The sequence below is a fragment of the Lepidochelys olivacea genome (assembly GCF_965140295.1).
Source record: "Lepidochelys olivacea isolate rLepOli2 genome assembly, chromosome: 3".
In the NCBI taxonomy this organism is placed as follows: Eukaryota; Metazoa; Chordata; order Testudines; family Cheloniidae; genus Lepidochelys; species Lepidochelys olivacea.
The window spans coordinates 183,088,734-183,109,357 of NC_140413.1; the positions used below are offsets into that span (position 1 = coordinate 183,088,734).

Consider the following 20,624-nt stretch of genomic DNA (forward strand, 5'->3'; position numbering starts at 1 on the left):
GCTTTCAGAAGTCGTAAAAGAGCAACACTCCAATGCAGAAACTACAGAATCCAAACCACTAAAAAAGAAAATCAGCCTGCTGGTGGCATCTGACTCAGATGATGAAAATAAACATGCGTCAGTCGGCACTGCTTTGGATGGTTTTCGAGGAGAACCCGTCATCAGCATGGACACGTCCCCTGGAATGGTGGTTGAAGCATGAAGGGGCATATGAATCTTTAGCTCATCTGGCAGGTAAATATTTTGCTACACCAGCTACAACAGTACCATGAGAACACCTGTTCTCCCTTTCAGGTGACATTGTAAACAAGAAATGGGCAGCATTATCGCCTGAAAATGTAAACAAACTTATTTGTCTGAACGATTGGCTGAAGAAGTAGGACTGAGTAGACTTGCAGGCTCTAAAATTTTACATTGTTCTATATTTGAATGCAGTTTTTTGTACATAATTCTATATTTGTAAGTTCAACTTTCATGATAAAAAGATTGCACTACAGTACTTGTATGAGGTGAATTGAAAAATATGATTTCTTTTGTCTTTTTTCAGTACAAACACTTGTAATTAAAAAATAAATATAAACACTGTATACTTTGTATTCCATATTGTAACTGAAATCAATATATTTGAAAATGTAGAAAAATAAAAAAATATTTAAATATGTGGTATTATATTAACAGTCGATTAATCAAATTAATTATTTTAATTTCATGATTAATTGCAATTATTTTTACTCACGTGACAGCCCTAAAATTATATATATATATATAAAAGTTTCTTTACTTTTTCACCCACTTTTTTTCTCTCACACATACTCACCCCATAGATCACAACACTGCTAAAAGCATAGCAGAAAACAGACAAAAGCCTGGAGCTGCTGGAATAAAGAGAGCTGAAAGTCCGTGGTTAACACACCCTGTTGTGTCCAGGTATGGTATTGCAAGGAATATGCTTCTACATCTGGTGGCTTCTAAAAAGCATCTGAATTTGTAATACATGTTCAATGAGCTACAATATACCTTGGGAATATCGTTTTCATTTGAATTATATAATTTCATAGTGAAACTTGAAATTTCTTTTTATGGCTTTTTTATATTGTTTTTAAGAGGAAGAGCATATGTGTTTATGTGCCTATTCAGCATACTAAATTCAGTATTTCAACATATTGGATTAAATCTGCAGCGATGCAGGCAAATGTTTTCTTCCATTGTTTTGTGCCAGCTGTTCCGGTATCAAAGCATTTAAATCACTTTCCTAGTTGTGTTTTGGTTTGCCTAGCTTTCCCCAGCCATACATTGTCAGGGAAAATGAGAACTCTTTGTTAGGAGTGATGTGTGTAATTACCAGCTCATCAAAACAGACGCTTGAGGAGATGGATAGTGGCAAGCCATGTTCAGCAGACCTGGTTTGAACACCTGGTGGGATAAGTTTAGTCCAATGAAAGCCCCCGAAGTCATTCTTTTAAAGCTGTAAGTGAGCTTTCTAGACACCGGCACATCCGACCCGTTGGAGGAGGGGAATGGTGCCCCGCATTAGACTAATTCGTTACCAGAATCTGATGGCAGATTAGGAGGGGTCGTTTGCTTATGCTCGCCGCACTGCCTGACACATGTTCCTTTAGTATGTGGCGTCTGAAAGGAAGAGAAAAAGCGGGGCGAATGGATTGGAGCTGAACTCAGCCTCCCTCTTTAACATAGGCTCGTCCTCTGCATTGCATCCAAGCTTCAGTGATTTGCTGTTCGGAGACTGCAGATTTGCATAGCACTTCTCTTCGCAAGCGTAGTTATCCCCCCTCCCCCCAACCCAGCTTCTTTCATAGGGGCGCACTATTCTCCTGAAAACATCCTCGGGTATGCCTGTCACCACTGAGAGCGCCGGAGCAGCTGCCTGGTTATTGCCTCGCTCTGTATGAGAGCGTGTGTGCGAGAGCGAGTGAGAGCGCGCTGGGCGAGCTTGTGCGCGAGGCTCCCCCGTTCGGAGCGGACCGGCGGGGCGAGCAGCGGGGTGAGTGTTCTCCCCTTTTCCGGCGCCGGCCGGCCGGCTGCTGCGGTTCCCCCTCCCCCTTTTTCGTATGGAGCACCACTGTGGCCTGACTGGCTCCCCTGTGGATTACTGAGGAGGAGGCGATGCTTGGCACACTTGTAACTGGGGAGCATTGCCAGTGAGCAGGAGCGCTGGGGAACTAGCGGTTGGTTGAGTGTGGGGGTTTGGTTTTGCCCCCTCTCCCTCGCTGGGAAGTCTCGGGACTGACTGTGGTTCTCCGCCTGTGACGATGTTTCGGATTGTTTTGGGTAGAAGACGACCTGGACCCAAGGATCCCCGGAAGCTTTCCCCAAAGGAAGAGATGGCCCCCCTGCCGAAGTGAGCTGCCCCCGGGCGCGGGGTGCCTCTGTGCGCGCCTCTCTCCAAAGTTTGCCACCTTTGCTGTGGCTGCTGCTCCTGCCGGGGACCCCGCGGGCCGGCGCGCCGTGCAGCAGAGGATGGGGGGGCTGCTGAAATGCAGCCCGGAGCCGGGCCCCACCAGCAGTAGCAGCGGCGCCGGAGGTCGCCTGGCCCTGCTCTGGATAGTTCCACTCACTCTCAGCGGCCTCCTCGGGGTGGCGTGGAGCGCCTCCAGTTTGGGTGCTCACCACATTCACCATTTCCATGGCAGCAGCAAACATCATTCAGTGCCTATCGCTATCTACAGGTCACCGGCTTCCTTGCGAGGCGGACACGGTGGGTTCGGTGCCGGTTCGGTAACCCCGAGCTCCGCAGCCTGTGTGCATGTTGCTGGTGGTGTTTGTCTGGCCCATTTGCTGTCCGTGAACCACGGCCCTCTTTGGTCCTAGTGCCAGTGATCCACAGGGGCAGGGAGCTACTCTCAATGGTCCACAGGGGTCAGAGATCCATAGGGGGCAAGGATCTGCTGTCAGTGAGCCATAGGGCAGGGATCTACGGTGAGTGGACGCGTGGAGGGGGGGATGCGGGTCACCCCCCACTCCCTATTGTCCGCGGAGGCGCCCCTGGGGTCGGTCTGAACATGGGCATGTGGGGGGCGGACTTAGGTGACTGACATTTGTAAATGAACCCTCCCCCTGACCCGCCTGCTGCTGAGAAGGAGGGAGAGCCCCAGATCAAAGGAGTCCCCAGCGCAGGGTCCCAGGAGACGCTGTTCGGCTTGGCTGAGTGGGAGCTCCCTCCCAGTTTACTGCAGCCCAAGCTGGGCCAGCTCCGCGGATCCTTCACCTCCTGAAGCCGGTTTCTCTTGGCTTGGCTCCGCCGCAGGGTCCGGCACATGCAGGGAAAGAATCGAGAGTCTACTGGGCTGACCCGGTTCAGTTGTGGTCTGCATGTGTCCTCTGGGATTCCTCGGCACTCCCCAACCCTCGTGCCCTCACCCCCCCACCCAATCTTCCCTTCTCCGAGTCATCCAGGGTCTCCAGGATAACAAAACTGCCTTTCATCAGGCACCACAGGAAGATGCGGTGGACATTATTTCATGTCACCTTTAGAATTTAACATCAGTAGAATCAGAGTCAGTGAAACAAAAGATCCCCCAAGTTCAAATGAGCTGGGGACGGAGCGTGGCGTATGTATTGTTTAAAAGGCATCTAATAATAATGTTCTTTTCAATTAATTGTTTTGGTCTAAAGTCGATGAACTAAAACATGAGGCCACCGATTAGACAAAGGATCAGCATGGAAGTAAGCATCTAAATATTGAGAGGGGGATATAATGGATATGCACACTACCATAGCCAGGGAAGGGCAGTAAAGTGACTAAGATGAAATTCTTTGCAAGTCCAATTAAGCTTTTAGTTCAGAATTTACAACGATAGAGAATGGTTTTGGTTTCTAAAGTGAGATACTCCTTTGTACCACACTATGTCTGGGCCTTTCTATGCGCAAATATAAGCACATGAAGATATAAATATCCATAAATATATGAAAAATTAAATATATTTTCACGACTAACAAAATTAGTTTAAAGACTGCTAAGCATACGGCTATATTTTAAGGGTTTGAGCGAAAGTCTCCCTTTGCTTGAAAACCTTGACTTTTGATTAAATTATGCAGCTTCATTCTTCATTTTCTCATCTTGCCATGCTTCCTTTTGCACTATCATGTGGTGTCATTTACAAGCTTTACAAGGTAACAAACAGATCTTATTAGCCTTTACATCTTTGTGCAAACTGCCCAGTTGCAGAGATTAGGCAGTTAGGGTACATTAGATTTTTACCAACATTTAACAATGTCAGTAGATAAGTTTGTAGCAGTTATTTTTAAAATGTCATTTTATGTCTCATATTCTTTATTATTAAAGTGTGTAGAAATTACTTTTATATTTTTTTTTTGCTAATTAAAATTGTAATATTGAAAATGTGGTCTAAATCCAGAATAGCAACGACATTCAGACCTATAATCTCTTCAGTATACCCAGAAATCTCAGAATACTGCATGTTGTACTTAGGTGGGGAAAGCTGACTAATATCTCTTTCTGTTCTATTATTGGACACTTTGTGAAATCATTTAAGAGCTTCCTAACAAATTTAGAGATGGATGAAGGGTGGGGGGAAAAGGAACAAGTAATCAAATAGTCTCCAAAATAGATTTCATTAGGGAATGTGTAAAGATGGCATACCTTGTCTAATTTTTAAAATTACCTTAGATTCAATTGTAGGTGTGTGGCGAACAGGAGGTGCTCTGCAGGAAGGGAATAAGTCAGGATGAGTAATAGTAATAATTAATAATTTATTATTATTATTATTATTATTTTATTATTAAATAATACATGATGGAGTTACCAACCTTTAGGGGGTTGTGGGGAAACTACTCTGTAAGTAAAAGTAGCTGATTTTGCAAGATTCAGGATAGTACATGTCCCACACATCTCAGGGATCAGAGTGCATTTGAGAGTTTTTGCCTTAATCCTAAAGTACTTTGCATTTGTGCATTTAAAGCAGACACCCTATCATTTCTCAGTATTTTAAAAACATTTAATTTCTATCATTAATAATTCTCCACTTTTTTCCATAAGCTTCACTGAGGCATTTTGCCTTCTGGCTGAGCTAGGATGGACATAGCCCCTGAAGAGCTCAGCAGTGTAGTTCTGAGCATCAGCCAAAGGGGGTTGCTTGTGAAAGAGAAAGAGACAGACTAGGCCCTCATTCCTTACCCCAGGGGCTGAGTGAATTTCCTCTATAGTGCTTCTAGCCCATGCTGGCTTGGGGGGTGAGGCAGTGAATTTTGATCCTCAAACTTGCCTTCCTGCAGCAGTGGACTTTGGAATTAGCTCCATTAATTCTTCAGCAGTATTTTCATTCTGATGAAATGTGATCATGTGTAAACATTACAGTCCTTATGGTGACCTCTAACAGTCTTTTTGGCACTGTTACTTGGGTAGTGTTTTCATACGATCACAGAAATTAGAGATAGAAACCACCTGTTAGGACAGGTCAGCTTGCTGATCCCCTGTGAGCAATGTTCTTTCCAATGTTGTAATGTCAGGAGTATCAGAAGGAATGAGATGAGGCCACATTGTTTGTGTCCAACAAACTTTAACAAAGCCAGATCCCTCACTAGCAGCACCTGCTCTTCCCCCTCCCTCCCCCATCATGGCTGGCAACAGACAGCACCTCTACCCAAAAGAGCATCTTATTTCAATCCTATTCCCCAGCCCCCCTCAAACCACACCCACCTTGGTCTTGGCCACTCTGGTTTTAAAAGACATAAGCAATGGGGCCTTTGCTTTTTAGAGGACAATTCCACAGTCTTGCAGCTCTCACTTCTGTGAATATTTTTGCTGGAATTTTGCATTGTATTTTTTATGACACATTAACATGTTATTTTATTTTCCAGAAGTGTGCTTAGTAGGCAAATGTGTAGAATTCCAACCATGTAGTCATCTCTCACCTTTTTTGTCAATGAAGCAATTGAATCCCAACCCCTATTAACTATTAACATTAAAGTAAAAATAAAAGCTAAAATTAATTCAAATGCTTGAGCAAAATTATGTTTTACCCTGTGTTTTGCTTCTCATTAAACGTGGGTCCATGATGGACTTCTGGAAGGAGCCTTCTACTGAGATTATTCCTCAGATGTGTATGGCAAACTTAATCCCAGGCACAGTTAGCAAAACTCTGGTTCATAGTTCCTGTAGCAGGAGGAGAGAGGCAAATTGGTGATCTCTCAGCAAAGGTGGTTCCAGACTACTTAGTGTTTGCCAGGATATAAGTGGCCTCTGATTAAGTTTCAGAGCATGAAAAACTGGAGTTATATACTCACATCTCCATGTCCTATTTAAGAGGAAGGCTGTTGCATTCTGTGGTAGCTGAAGCTATCGGGCACCTTTTAGGGAAAGTCAAACAATTCATTGCAGTGCCTGTAGATTACAAAAGCACAGGCCCAAGGTGGCAAGGTCCACAATAAAAAGGAATGGTAATCTTAAATGGAGAAAGGCAGCCTTTGCCAAAGCTGGTATGTGAAAATCCAGGAACAGTGATGGATCCACTTCGAATCCAAGACTGCACATCACATCAGCAAAGATTGGACATATACTCCCAGCACAGTCACCACCATTACTTACTTATCTTTCTCCTGGCTGAAACATCTCTTCTATCTCAACTGGACTGAACCTAACCCCAGTTAGCTCCTGCCAACTTCTTCACTGGGAGAAGGAATATATTTCTAATACCAAAGGCCAGATCCTCAATTGGTATAAACTTCAGTGGAACAATCCCAGTTTACACCAGTTGAGAATCTGTCTCCAAGGGTCTGTTTGTAATCTCAGCTGTGTGATGCACATCACTACATTTTCTAAAATAATCTGTTGTGCTTGACCTTGGATTTTAGAACTGCGCTTGCAATTTAAGGGTCTCCTGTGTATATTTTTGCTTAAATACAATAAAAATAAAAGGTAGCTAATTGCATCAGCGTGTTTTTGCACACACATTTCACCTTCAGAAATCTAGATTAAAATCCTGATTAGCTGATAACTCAAAATACATTTGGTGTTTTCCTAACTGAGCCTCAGTGGTTGTTTGCCCATATCATACGACTAGGCATGATTATACTTTGTTTAGTTTTTCTGGGAGGTTTTTTAAGAGGTCCACATTTTGGGGGATATACTCCTATGGGTGTTGCATGTCTGAATTGTGGTATACTAGTAGAGCAGTAGAGGGAAGCTTGCTCAATATCTATCTGCACTATGACTGTCTGTTATATCAGCCCCTGAATTTCATGTGCTCCAAATTTTAAATTGCAGCAATTTAAAAAGGCATCTATAACTGAATCACCATCCTTTATGAGTGTGTCACACTGTGGGCTGAATCATGCAGTCCTTAATCAGTCTAGATATCCACTGAACTCAACAGGAGTTTTGACTAGATAAAGACAGTGGGATTGGGATTATACTACTTCAGTAAAATAATGATACTGTGAAAAATGAAGTCAAAACAATTTTGGAAGGTATGCTTTCGATGCACTTAAGAGCATTTTGTATTTCCTTATGTTTAACAATGAATAAGAAAGTTATAGATGGACTCTTTTATTAGACTAGGTAAGATAATAAATTCGTATGGTCACTCGTTCTTCATTTTTTATCTATTGGGATAACCTAATTAGTACTTCTACCTATAGTAGTAACAAAATGCATGTCCTCGGAGTGATATTTTTCAGCTATAAAATTTGTATTACATTGCAGAACAAAGTTTACACTATTGTTACAACACTAAATTTGGTACTAAATTTAAACATTTCAGTCTTTTCTTGCATTTTAAAGCAATGTGTTGTGAAGTGGAGATATTTTTCTTGCAGCTTTGAATGATTACTAATTAATTTTGGGGTGTAGGGAGAGGTTCCAGAATGAGTTATGTATAGTTATAATTGGTTTATTCACTAAGTCATTTCCAAATACTTACCTAGGTTGCTGGTCTAACTAGTATTCATGCACAGTTGAGGAGTGTTCATTCTTTCAGACTGTAACATACAACCATTTTCTAAATATGGCTTTAAGTTACACATTTTTCGATTCCCTTTCAAAATTTCCAGTATGCCATATCACACATTTTTTATGTCTGCTGCCAAAGTATTAACATAAGTCAGAAAAAAATGAATAACAAAGCAATCTCACTCAGCAAAGTGGTTAATTGGATATGCTGTTAAATATGCATATTATGTAGTGTGGTTTCTACAATATTACTGCTGTCAATGTGGCTTGTCAAAGAGGTATACAATCTTTGGTGATGTTGTGAAAAGTCTATAGAGGATTTCAATCAAAAGTGGAATGCTGCTGATGGATTTCTGATAAATATCTTTACACAAGCCCTTCTGCCTTAGTACATGCACAGTTATTGATTGACTGTGGTGCCTTTACAAAAACTAAATAAGTAACAACAGTCTATTGTCGCTTATCAGTAATAGCACTTTTGGCTCAGCCTGCAGTAATCATGTTTTTAGATTTAAAACATGTTTTATTGTTTTTTAATCAAATTCCATTTCAAATATGTTAACAGAAGAAATTAATTTTAGCATACAATATAGTGTTCTTCCTATTTGTTCTAATTTTCAAAAATTGATTTTTGCTGATAGCAAACAGTTGACTTAGGTTTAAAGGGAAATTATCCCTCTTTATTTCTGACCAGTGGAAAACAGTGTGCAGTGACAAAACTGTGACAACAGACTATTATGCACAGTGTGAGTAAGCATAGCCAATTCTATAGTGGTAATTCAATTTTTTTCATGTTCTCTCACACAGATGATCATTACAGTGGTTAACTGTAGTGCGACGTGCATGATCATTTTATTAAATTTTCAACAAATCGTTTAGCTCAAGGTTTACTTGCTCATCTTTCTCCTTTTTCTTGGTTAAAGATTGCAGTAGCTCTTAACCTCATTAAATAATCAGAATGATACCACTAGCGTCTTTTATATCTCTCCCTAGCATCACTTCAGTTTTCTTGCTGGCTGTTATTAAGTTTGATGTTCTCAAGTCTGTAGCAGTATTTATGTCAGATGTTTATGAACTGACAACTTCCATTCTAGTTTGCAAATATAGTCTAGGGAGAGCTGATAGATCTTGCTGCGATAATAGGTTGACTTGCAATTGTAGCTGTGATTACAATTAGAGTGGAACAGTCTGATTAGATAAAAGAAAGGTATACTATAACTATCTACACTATATTATAACATTCAAAGTGCTTGGTGCAAGGAAGATGGTCGTGTATTTTTCAGAACTTGAAACATTTTTTCTCTTTCGTATTCATCTCTGTCTCACACACACACACACGAGATATGTTGTTGAAGAATGTTGTTTGAGTGTTGGGCTGAGGACAAGATTTTTTTCCCCAACTTAAAAATAAAAGTCGAAAAGGATTTTTAAAAATCCCTGCATGGGTACATGGGCTTTGCAAACAGATATAAGAAACAAAAAGTTGGGTCAAATTTCAATGATAGCATCATTCAGTATGTATTTACTAGACTGGTCAGAGGAACAGACTTGGTTCTTTGGGGTCACATACTCCCCTCCATCTCACTGGTAGAGAGGAGACAAAGCCCTTGGAAACTGGGTGGGGAGAACAGGAGGAGTTGAACAGTGATGCTGCTGCATATCATTCTGCATAAATACCACAAAGCTGGACTCCATGGGCATGTGGTGGCAGAAAGGATGACATGCTTAGGAGCGTCCACCATGTCTGGCATGCTGTCATGATCAATTAGCAAAGCGCCATGACACAAACTGCAGTGATGCATTCTGTGCTCTAATCAGCACGATTCCAAATCCACTGGAGTGTGGAGTTGCCACACTGAGAGGTAGAGGGCTGGGCCAGAGAACCAAGCCTAGGAGGAGATTGCCAGGTAATACAAATCCCCAAATGCAGTAGATAAGCAGCGTTCAGGGCCCCAAGCCCCTGAAAGTGAGAGGAAATCATTGTTGAGATGAGGGAGCCTGTGACAGTATGGTATACTGCCAAGAGGTGGAGGTCACTAACTGCTGCTTATGCAGCATGGTTGGGAGTTATATAGTTGGGACAGTTACTTGCCAATCCCCAGCCAGTGAAGGCTTGCTAGTCCTGCCCGAAACCTCTCTATCAGACAGCCTGTCTTTCCTCACATTAGGATAATCTGGTGAATTGGGACCCCCTAAACATTGTATTGGGGGGGAAATGAAAATTGTTATCCACTCCTGCAGGTTAATTTTGTGGGAAGGGTGATTAGGCACTTCATTTTCCAATCAAATTAAAAATTAATTAGGGGAGAGAGAATGATCAAGTAGAGATCTACTTTATCCAGATCAACTTGTTATGTGGCATCATTAGCACTGTATTTTACACTAATGAAAGTAAATGTCACACAACATCAAAGATGATTTTTCTTACTTTAAATATAGAAGTCTCTCTTTCCAAAAAAGCAGTTTTTCTAAGAATGAAGAGAGTGTGAGGGTCCAGCAATGGGCGTTTTGCCCATGTGAGAACTGCAGCTTTGGTGCCTTAGTAGGGTACTTACATATCCACTTGGAAATAATAAACTGTTAGCCCTTTTCTTCAGCTTTTCACTACAAAGAAGAATGCAAAGCCATGGGTGCTTAAAAGTCAGCACAAGCATCCTCTGATTCCAAAGTAGGCTGACTATTTTCCAAATGTGTTTATTAGCAATCACATCCCTTCCCATATGCAGCAGAGTTAATGCTTCTCTAGTCCTTGTTTGTGCCTTGATTTAGCTCATATACAAATATAAATTAGGGGTGTGACAGGATCCCCAGGGTGCAGTCTGGGACTGTGGGACCGCTGTGCCCCCCTGAACTCTCTCCAGCCTGGGCTGTCTCTCACAATGCCTTGATAGTGACCAGCAGCAAACCCCTCCAGGTGCTGTTATCACTCAACACAACCAGATGTGGAGCCCCACACCTAGCTAGATTTCATGAATGCTCCCAGAGTCACACATGAATCACACAGAGAAAGGCACCAGAGCCATAGCCCCAAGCTCAGGAATATGCCATCTTGCACTACTCAAGATGAGCAGTGCAAAATTTTTAATTGGTTCACCACTTTATCAATGGAAGGTGGATATACACCAGCCTTTGCAAAACCTGAGCTGATTTACCACACACTTCAGACAAACTCACTGGTAAAGATAAACAGTTAAACAAATTTATTGACTACAAAAGATTGATTTTAAGTGATAGGCAAAAAGTCAGAGTTGGTTACCAAAAGAAATCAAATATAAGCACACAGTTTAAACTCTCGACCCTATTAGACTGGGCAACCTCTAGACTAAGCAGTTTTTCTCACCTCATTGGATATTGCAGTTCATAGTACACAGATTTCACCCTTGAAATCTGCTCCAGTCCCCTCAGTTGGAGTCTTCAGAGTGTCCTTGTTGTTTGAAGCATAGGTGGGTGAAGGAGAAAGGCAAAGCATGGGCCTGCTCTGTTCTGTTTTATACCCTCAGTCCCATGTGCTTGGGGAACACACAAGTCCAGGCATGTCTGGGGGGCATTGCTGAGTCTCCAGGCAAGGTTGAGCAATTCCCCTGGTGTGGCCTCATGTAGGTGAGTCATTGAATTGTAGTTCTCTTGCTGGACAATGGCTGTTGATGGGTTGTTTGATGCCCCACCAGGGTGTGGGTTACTTTCCTTGCTTTTGCCTCGAGGGAGCTAATATCTGGCTGATTCCACAATTTACAGCGCATTTAATTGACAACCATACAACACAATTCTCATAACTTCATATGCATTAATGATATATGGATAGAGAAATTACTTTCAGCAGATCATAACCTTTCCCCGGATACCTTACAAAGCATGCTTTATATGCAAGATCACAATAATATATAAATGAAGAATATGGGGGTTACAGGGCACTCCCTAAGGTACAGAATGTCACAAGGGGGTAGCAAGAAATGCTAAAAAACTAGTTTATGACTATCCCTGCGTGAATGAGCAGAGATGTGAAGAGGGTGTAGGGTATGTCTATTCTTCAGCTGGGAGGTGTGACTGCAGCATGTGTAGACCTACCCGAGCTACCTTTGATCTAACTACATCAAAGATAACTCGAGTAACAATGGTTGTGAAGCCCTGGCAGAACAGTTTGCTGCATGGGGTAGCCGCTCCCCTCCCACCCCGGTCCCTGGGTACATGCTTGAGCAGGTGCCGCCCATGCTTCTGCAGCTTCACTGCTATTGTTACTTGAGCTATCTTTGATCTAACCAAGGGGGTACATCTACACTGAAGCTGGAAGTGTAATTATGCAATGGAGACTATAACAGCATAGCTAAGCTAGCGTAACCCCACAGCATAGACAGAGCCTATGCCAAAGGAAAGGGATTTGCCATCAGTGTAGAAAAAAAACACCTCCCCAGATGATAATCACTATGTCAACAGAAGTATTCTTCTGTGAACACAGCTACATCTGCATTGGGGGTTAGGTCAAAATATTGGTCGGGAATTTTTTCACATCCCTGAATGACTTAACTTTTAAGTATAGACCAAGCCTAACTCTGCTTTAGCTAGCATGTTAAAAAATAGCAATATGGCCAGAGTAGCATGGACGATGGCTCAGGCTAGCCACCTGAGTATGTACCTATGATATCAGACAGGCTTGTAATCAGAACATAACATAAGAATAGCCATACTGGGTCAAAACAGAGGTCCAGCTTGCCCAGTATCCTGTCTTCCGACAGTGACAATGTCAGGTGCTTCAGAGGGAATGAACAGAGCAGGCAATCATTAAGTGATCCATCCCGTCACCCATTCCCGGCTTCTGGCAAACAGACTACGGACACTTCAGAGCATGGCTTTGCATCCGTGCCCATAACTAGGTAATAGCCATTGATGGACCTATCCTCTATGAATTTATCTAGTTCTTCTTTGGACCCTGTCATAGTCTTGGACTTCACAACATCCCCTGGCAAAGAGTTCCATAGGTTGACTTACATTGTGTAAAGAAATACTTCCTTTTGTTTGTTTTAAACCTGCTGCCTATTAATTTCATTTGATGATCCCTACTTCTTGTGTTATGAGAAGGAGTAAATAACACTTTCTTATTCACTTTCTCCACACCAGTCATGATTTTATAGACCTCTATCATATCCTCCCTTAGTCATCTGTTTTCCAAGGTGAACAGTCCCAGTGTTCTTAATCTCTCCTCACATGGAAGCTGTTCCATACTCATAATAATTTTTGTTGCCCTTCTCTGTACCATTTTGCATTTCTAATATCTTTTTTGAGACGGGGTGACTACATCTGCACGCAATATTCAAGGTGTAGGAGTACCAAGAATTTATATCGTGACATTATATTTTCTGTCTTATTATCTATCCCTTTCCTAATGATTCCCATCATTCTGTTAGCTTTTTTGACCACTGCTGCACACTGAGTGGATGTTTTTGGAGAGCTATCTACAATGGCTCCAATATCTCTTTCTTGAGTGTTAACAGCTAATTCAGACCCCATCATTTTATAGGTGTAGTTGGGATTATGTTTTACAATGTGCATTACTTTGCATTTATCAACATTGAATTTCATCTGCCCTTTTGTTGCCCAGTCACCCAGTTTTGTGAGATCTCTTTGTAACTCTTTGCAGTCTGCTTTGGACTTAACTATCTTGAGTAGTTGTGTATTATCCGCAAATTTTGCCACATCACTGTTTACCCCTTGCACAAGCCTCCGCTTAAATAGACTCAGTGCTATTTTTAGCTTCCTAGCTTGAACAGAGCTAGCACATGTACATCTACACAAGATAGGAAGTACACCTTCTATCTGTAGGGAAGACTTAGTCTTAGATCAAAGTTAGCTCAGGTATGACTACATGTGCCTCATGTGCCTACTGCTATGGCAGTATCCCAACAACCTGGTACACCTGGAATGAAAACAGAGGTGATTATTTAATGGGGCATATATTGGTATATATGGCTCTATCTTTCACTATACACATTTCCAACTACAAGCTCTTTCTTTTGTTATCCTACATGATATGATTATAGATTATGGTCTTTCGATTGCTGAGCAGACCAACCGTCAGGTGTTTTTCCCTCCCATCAAACCAGGTGAACTTGCATTCCTGGCTCACAAGAATAGGTGGACGCTAGCACCAATAGCAGTGCTAGAAATCCCATCGAGGGTGGGGAGAGAAATGGCCATCTACACTGATTCCTCTACACTGGCTAGCAGAGATAAACAGGCATGGGGAAACCACCGGGTAGAGAAGAGGCTCTTGCTACATGTGTTCTTCCTGTGTTCCCAGAGAGAGTGGACCCAGTACTGCTTCCCTCTGTAGTCAGTGACAAAATTCCCATTAACTGCAGTGTTTGCATGGTCAGATCTATTGTGCCTGCATCAGATATCATGCCTCTCATACCTGCTGCATGGGAGGTATCTTTTCTTTCCCCAAAACAATTTACCCTTAAATTAGAAAATAAAATAATGCAAATAATAGAGCAAATAGATGTGTTTGGAGACACCATGTTGATGTAATCAATTGGTCTGTTTGCCTTATTTTGCAAATCAGGAATTTGGAATTAAAAACATTCAGGGAAAAAAATGAGCTCTCAGATTTAGGGGAAATACATTACTCTTAGTTTAAATAAATGGTCTTATTTAAGATCTTGAAAGTGCAGTGTTCTCCAAGAAGAGCATGGGAACACTAGACCCTTAATTTTGCCAGGAGGAAACCCTAATACTAAACATTTAAGAAGTAGAAGACTGTGAGTCCCTCTTCTCACTATCATCACTCACTCTCTAATTTTCTCTTTTATATTTCCCATCACACAGATCTTAACTGAGTGGCCCACTCTAGTTGAACAGGCCATCCCAGACCTAAAATTTCCAATTGGTCACAGTAGGCATGTGCCTAGGGCACCAGAGTTCTAGGCATGCCTAAAAGTTAAAAGTGGGCTCCTGGCAAGGGTTGGTGGCCACCTAGTGTATGGGGCTGGTGCAGTGTGAGCGTCTGAGTCAGCCCACGTAGGGGCACTGTGAGCCACAGCTGGGTGGGGCAGCTGCTGAAGGTGGTGGGAGTGTCCCAGCCCCTTCTGAATCTTGGCCACCTCACTGCCTGTGCCAGGGATGGAAAGGGAGGGGTGTGGCTAGTGCCCTGTATGGCAGAGCTGGAGAGTAGCTGCCACGCCAGACTGTGGGAGGAACAGAAGATACCCAGGGACCCCTCGCCGTGTGGAGAGTTACAGTCCCTCCCATGCACCTTGCCTGGGGCAGGTGGGATGCATCCCGGTCAGGCTGGGGTGCCTCTCATGGTGGAGGGTATCATGCCTTTCCATGGAGGCTGTTCCCTGGCTGCCCCCGCTGCCCTTGGGCTGCTCTGCTCAGAGATAAGGGGGCTGGGGTGGGCAATGCTGCTTTGAGGGGCTGCTGCAGGGAGGATATTGTGGCCAGCGCAGATTTGATACAATATGAAATAAGTTTCAGGTTCATATTGTGGCAGTGTCAGCTGTAGGCAGGGGGAGGGGCACTGAAAATGCTGTGCCTACAGGCACATACGTCGTAAATCTGGCCCTGATAATGGCATTACAATATTTATGTAAACATGGGAACTGATTTTACGTGATTCTAGGGTGAAATGCTTCCTACAGAAAGTCAGCACGATCCCATGTATCACTTATGGTGTCAAAATTGAGTTTAGGAAGAACTGAAAAGTGGTGCTTGAACCTCATGCTGGCCCTCTGTCCAAGGATGAAGTTCACCCTAAATCTCTAGCCCACTCAGGATCTCAAAGTTAGATAATAAATGTGCAAGATTCTGCCAGACTTATTCAAGCAGCTTTGACTTCAGTCCCATTGACTTCAGTGGGACTGTTGTGAGACTTAAGGACTGCAGGGTCAAGCCCACTGACAATGGAATGAGCAATACAATGTGGGGTGTTAAATTATGTAATTTACTGGATTTTAAAAAAAAATATTTCATGGGGCCTGGTACTGAATCTTGCTTTAAATAGATATCCAGTACACAAGGAATAGGGATGAAGTCAGTAGAGTAATAGAGTCATAAAAATTGTTCTAAAAACACATAAGCCCAAATCATTGTCTATGGCCAAGGAGTTCACAACACAGTTTTGGAGGCTGGGGTGAAAATGACTTTAAACACCACTGTGCTGTGTGATGCACTAGGCTGGCTTTATGCCATAAATTAGAACTGTCTTAGTGATGCATAATTAATTTGTGATGCTGGTTGCTAATGGCCCTAAGGCAGCCAAGGTCAGCAGGGCACAGGGAACTTTTTCTTCCCATGGTCATGGTCCCAAGGCTGGCAGCCAGCGAGGAGGTGTTGTAGGAAGCTGTGCTAGTAGAGGACCCTCCCCTATGCTGGAATGTTCCTCTTACAGTCAGCTGTTCAGGCTTTAGGTCTGTTTTGTGCTCCAGGTGCCCAGACCCCAGTGGAGAATCGAAGGCATAACATTTAACAGAGAATCATTTCTTTTCTATAAGTGCTTTTGACTATCCTATAGGTTTTTGTACCAGGGATGTAATCCTGTATGAAACGCTATACCATGGATTAAAAGTTATAGGATAGTCATTATTTTCTATGTAAATTCTACGGGACTTTTCTATAAGGACTAATGTGCCAAATTACTCCTCAACATTTCTGGTGTTTTTTCAGGTCACAGAATATCTTTTATCTTAAGTAGGGCTCCCTTCTGTATATAATAGGATATTAATATCAGTGTTAAATATGAATGGTAGAACATATGAGAATAAGTAAAACATTTTAAGGGGTGTGAAAAGTCAGTAAGCAAAGTGAGATAACTGGAAAAAAGTTCGGATTTACTTTAATGTTTAGGAAATTTAATTTTTTAAAATAATAAATAATATTGTTTGAAAGAATGTGAAATGTAGGGTTTCAGTTCCTTTTAAAATTGAAAAAAAAAACAGGTTTAAAAATATTATATGCATCATATTTTCCCTTTGTAACTGTGCATAGAATTGATTATAGATTAAGTTGTATGGGCCAGAATGCTGCTACTTGTTTACACCAGTGCTTCCTCACTGCCGTTACTAGGATTGCAGCAAGGAAAAGGCCCAAATCTGCTCTCATTGAAGTTGGTGGAAGTTTTGCTGCTGATTTCAATGAGATTAAGATTATGATTGAAGTGGCATCAGAATTTGGCCCTTAAATCCCCATTCTTCAAACATTTCTGCATGCAAGTAAACATGTGACTACTCACATGTACAAGGTTATTCATGTGAGTACATGTGTGCATTGTCAAGGCCTGAAGATGTACATTTTAGATTATATCTGTGTTCTTCCAAAACTAAAATGCGCACAAACATTTTTAATGATTAACTGGGGGAGGAGGGAAATTCTAATGCCCAAATTGTTACAGTTATATTACTATTTCAAAATGCAGCAGAGTAAAACCCTAGCTTTAATTTTTGATCTGAAATAATAGATTTCACAATGATAATTCTTAAAATAGCATTCAAACAGCTGCTGCTGTTCTCTGGTTTCCAAAACATATGTTTATAATACTGACATGCTTATAACAAAAAAGCCATCATTCACCTAGGTTTGAAGCCAGATCATTTTTATGATGTTGATTTTTAACTCCTGAAACAATAATCTTTTTATTCTTTTTCTGTAGGCCATAAAGTTTTCTTCTGTTTGCTCAGCACAATTTGACAGCTTTAGCTGCTGATGTCTGACAGAATAGAACCTAGTAAAATCTACTTGATAAATAAACTGCTATAGCACTTTGAAGAAGTTCATGAAGAAAGACTTATAGCAAAATCTGTTTTACAACAGAAAAAACTACCATTTTAAAGTAAGATTCTAACTTTTTAGTGCAAAGGGCTTTGTAAAGCAGTGTATAGTTAAACACAAAGAGGTTGATGTCATCGGAAAAAGAGACAGAGAAATGTTTTATCTATTTTAAAAAGAAAAGGAGTACTTGTGGCACCTTAGAGACTAACCAATTTATTTGAGCATGAGCTTTCATGAGCTAAAGCCCACTTCATCGGTTGCATCATCCGATGAAGTGAGCTGTAGCTCATAAAAGCTCATGCTCAAATAAATTGGTTAGTCTCTAAGGTACCACAAGTACCCCTTTTCTTTTTGCAAAGACAGACTAACACGGCTGTTACTCTGAAACTTATCTATTTTAGTTATTTTAGGAAAGTTATTTTAAATGTGTGAGTCTGATTGTCCAGTCACTTACACTGGTGTAAATCCAGACTAACTCTGTTGATGTCAGTGGTTTATACACACGTATAAAAATGGAGTGAGTGTGAGGAGAATGAGACCCTTCATCTTTACCGCAGTAAAAAGTGTTCTCATAGGGTGAGCTGATGCCCCACATAAGACCTCAGAGTAGGTGTACTGAGTTGGTGCATATGCTTTCAGCTAGCTCTTTCCAAGGGGTGAATTTCACCACTGTGATCATATAATCTCTGTTAAAGAAATGCACACGTAACACATGGCTCATTAACATAGATGTAATTGAGCAAATAAAAGTGTTTTAGGCTTTTGTAAGTATTTCCTGTTTATATGGTGCCTTTAATCTCTGATGGCTGCTTGGTACTTACCTTCCCCTTTTCCCATTTTACGAATTTGTGGATATTCATAGATGGATGTACAAATCCATCCAAGTAAAGATTATGTTTGATGTAGGAGTGGAGTCACATATGCAAATAATAGCTTGTGCGTGATGTTGCTTTCTAGTACCAATTCATTGCTACACTATAATTAAGAAGGAAGGAGAAAGACTATTCATTGTAGCTAAGTAATTCTCTGTATACATTTCAGATGTGATCAGTACAGTGCTGCCAAAAAACAATGTTTCCAAATGTCTGTGTTAAAACAAAACTAAGTTGCACACCCCAAACCACTGGCCTTTTGTAGATATTTTCTTCCTTGATTCTACCTGTACTCATATATGGTATTGTAATATCCGAGCATATATTGATACATCTATCCCCACAAGACCCTTCCAAGGAAGTATTATCCCTATTTTACAGTTGGAAACTGAGGCACAGAGAATCAGATTCTCACTGGTGTTCCTTCTGGAATGGCTGAAAAGAGTCAGAAAGCTGCTGAACTCATCAGCTGAGAATTCCCTCTGTGCCACTCTCCGACTTGGCCATGGTATAATAGTTATGCCTGGGGCATTGCCAGAACATGCCAGAACATGTTATATTCAGCTGGTGTAAGTTAGTGCAGACTCCAGACTGCTCTAGCATAAGCCATGGCTCAGAGTTTTGTAGATCTTCTCTGAGGATCAGGGAGCCATAACCAACTCCCTGACATCCCCTTCCCTGACAGCTGCATCAAACAGAAACTCAGCAGAGCAGAGAATTTAGGCTGGAGAAGTTAAGGACTAGATTGTGCAACCCTTAATTAAGTTTTTTAGTGGTTGTCATAAATATAAAGGGAAGGATAACCACCTTTCTGTATACAGTGCTATAAAATCCCTCCTGGCCAGAGGCAAAACCCTTTCACCTGCAAAGGGTTAAGAAGCTAAGGTAACCTCACTGGCACCTGACCCAAAATGACCAATGAGGGGACAAGCTACTTTCAAATCTGGAGTGGGGGGGAACAAAGGGTTCTGTCTGTCTGTGTGATGCTTTTGCTGGTAACAGATCAGGAATGCAGCCTTCCAACTCCTGTTAAGTTAGTAAGTAATCTAGCTAGAAAATGTCTTAGATTTTCTTTTGTTTAATGGCTGGTAAAATAAGCTGTGCTGGAGGGAATGTATATTCCTGTTTTTGTCTTTTTGTAACTGAAGGTTTTGCCTAGAGGGATTCTCTATGTTTTGAATCTGATTACCCTGTAAAGTATTTAGCATCCTGATTTTACAGAGGTAATTCTTTTACCCTTTCTTTAATTAAAATTCTTCTTTTAAGAACCTGATTAATTTTTCATTGTTCTTAAGATCCAAGGGTTTGGGTCTGTGTTCACCTGTACAAATTGATGAGGATTATTATCAAACCTTCCCCAGGAAACGGGGTGTAGGGCTTGGGGGGATATTTTGGGGGAACACATCTCCAAGTGGTCTCTTTCCCGGTTCTTTGTTTAAAATGCTTGGTGGTGGCAGCATATGGTTCAAGGATAAGGCAAAGTTTGTACCTTGAGGAAGTTTTTAGCCTAAGTTGGTAAGAATAAGCTTAGGGGGTCTTTCATGCAGGTCCCCACATCTGTACCCTAGAGTTCAGAGTGGGGAAGGAACCTTGACAGTGGTTACTAGCACATACAGTCCCATTAAACAGAGTAACTGTTTATCAACATGAATGTTGCACAGTCTAACCCTAAGATCACAGAGGGAGTCTGTGACAGGGGCAGGAATTAAACAAAGATCTCTTGAGTCCCATTTTATTGTTGTCATTTATTTGTATTGTGGTAGGGTTTAGGAGACTCAATCCTGGGCAAGCACTCTGTTTTGCTAAGTGCTGTACAAACACCATTCTCCCGCCCTTTCAGCATGTGAGTTGTGTAGTGGAATTAGCAAAACTGAACTGTGAGAAAGGATGATACATATAGATAACTGGAGAACTGCTCAAGCAGCAAGATAATATCATTGTATACCAAAAAAAGTGCTTACAGTAAAAATAAGGGCTCCTCCTCCTCCCATGTTAGTTTTTACCTTTTCCCATATTATGCCTTCCCAAGGGTTTGTGTTGCTGTCGATCTGTATTATTTCTGTATA

General features: G+C 41.5%; 1 protein-coding gene across 23 annotated transcripts in view; it reads left to right on the forward strand.

The window, feature by feature from the left end:
* The window catches only part of NRXN1 (neurexin 1), a 1,255,052-nt gene that overhangs the window by 791,184 nt on the left and 443,244 nt on the right, over nt 1-20,624 (forward strand). For 3 of the 23 annotated variants that reach the window (XM_084623801.1, XM_084623805.1, XM_084623806.1), the window contains exon 1: nt 2,009-2,716. The exons of 18 other annotated variants lie outside the window; for them this stretch is intronic. In XM_084623801.1, coding sequence (XP_084479927.1) covers nt 2,479-2,716 — 238 coding nt within the window. In that variant the 5' untranslated portion in view covers nt 2,009-2,478. Of the gene's footprint in view, nt 1-2,008; nt 2,717-2,758; nt 2,938-20,624 lie in introns of those variants that run through there. 2 more of the 23 variants (XM_084623800.1, XM_084623807.1) reach the window with 2 other exon arrangements.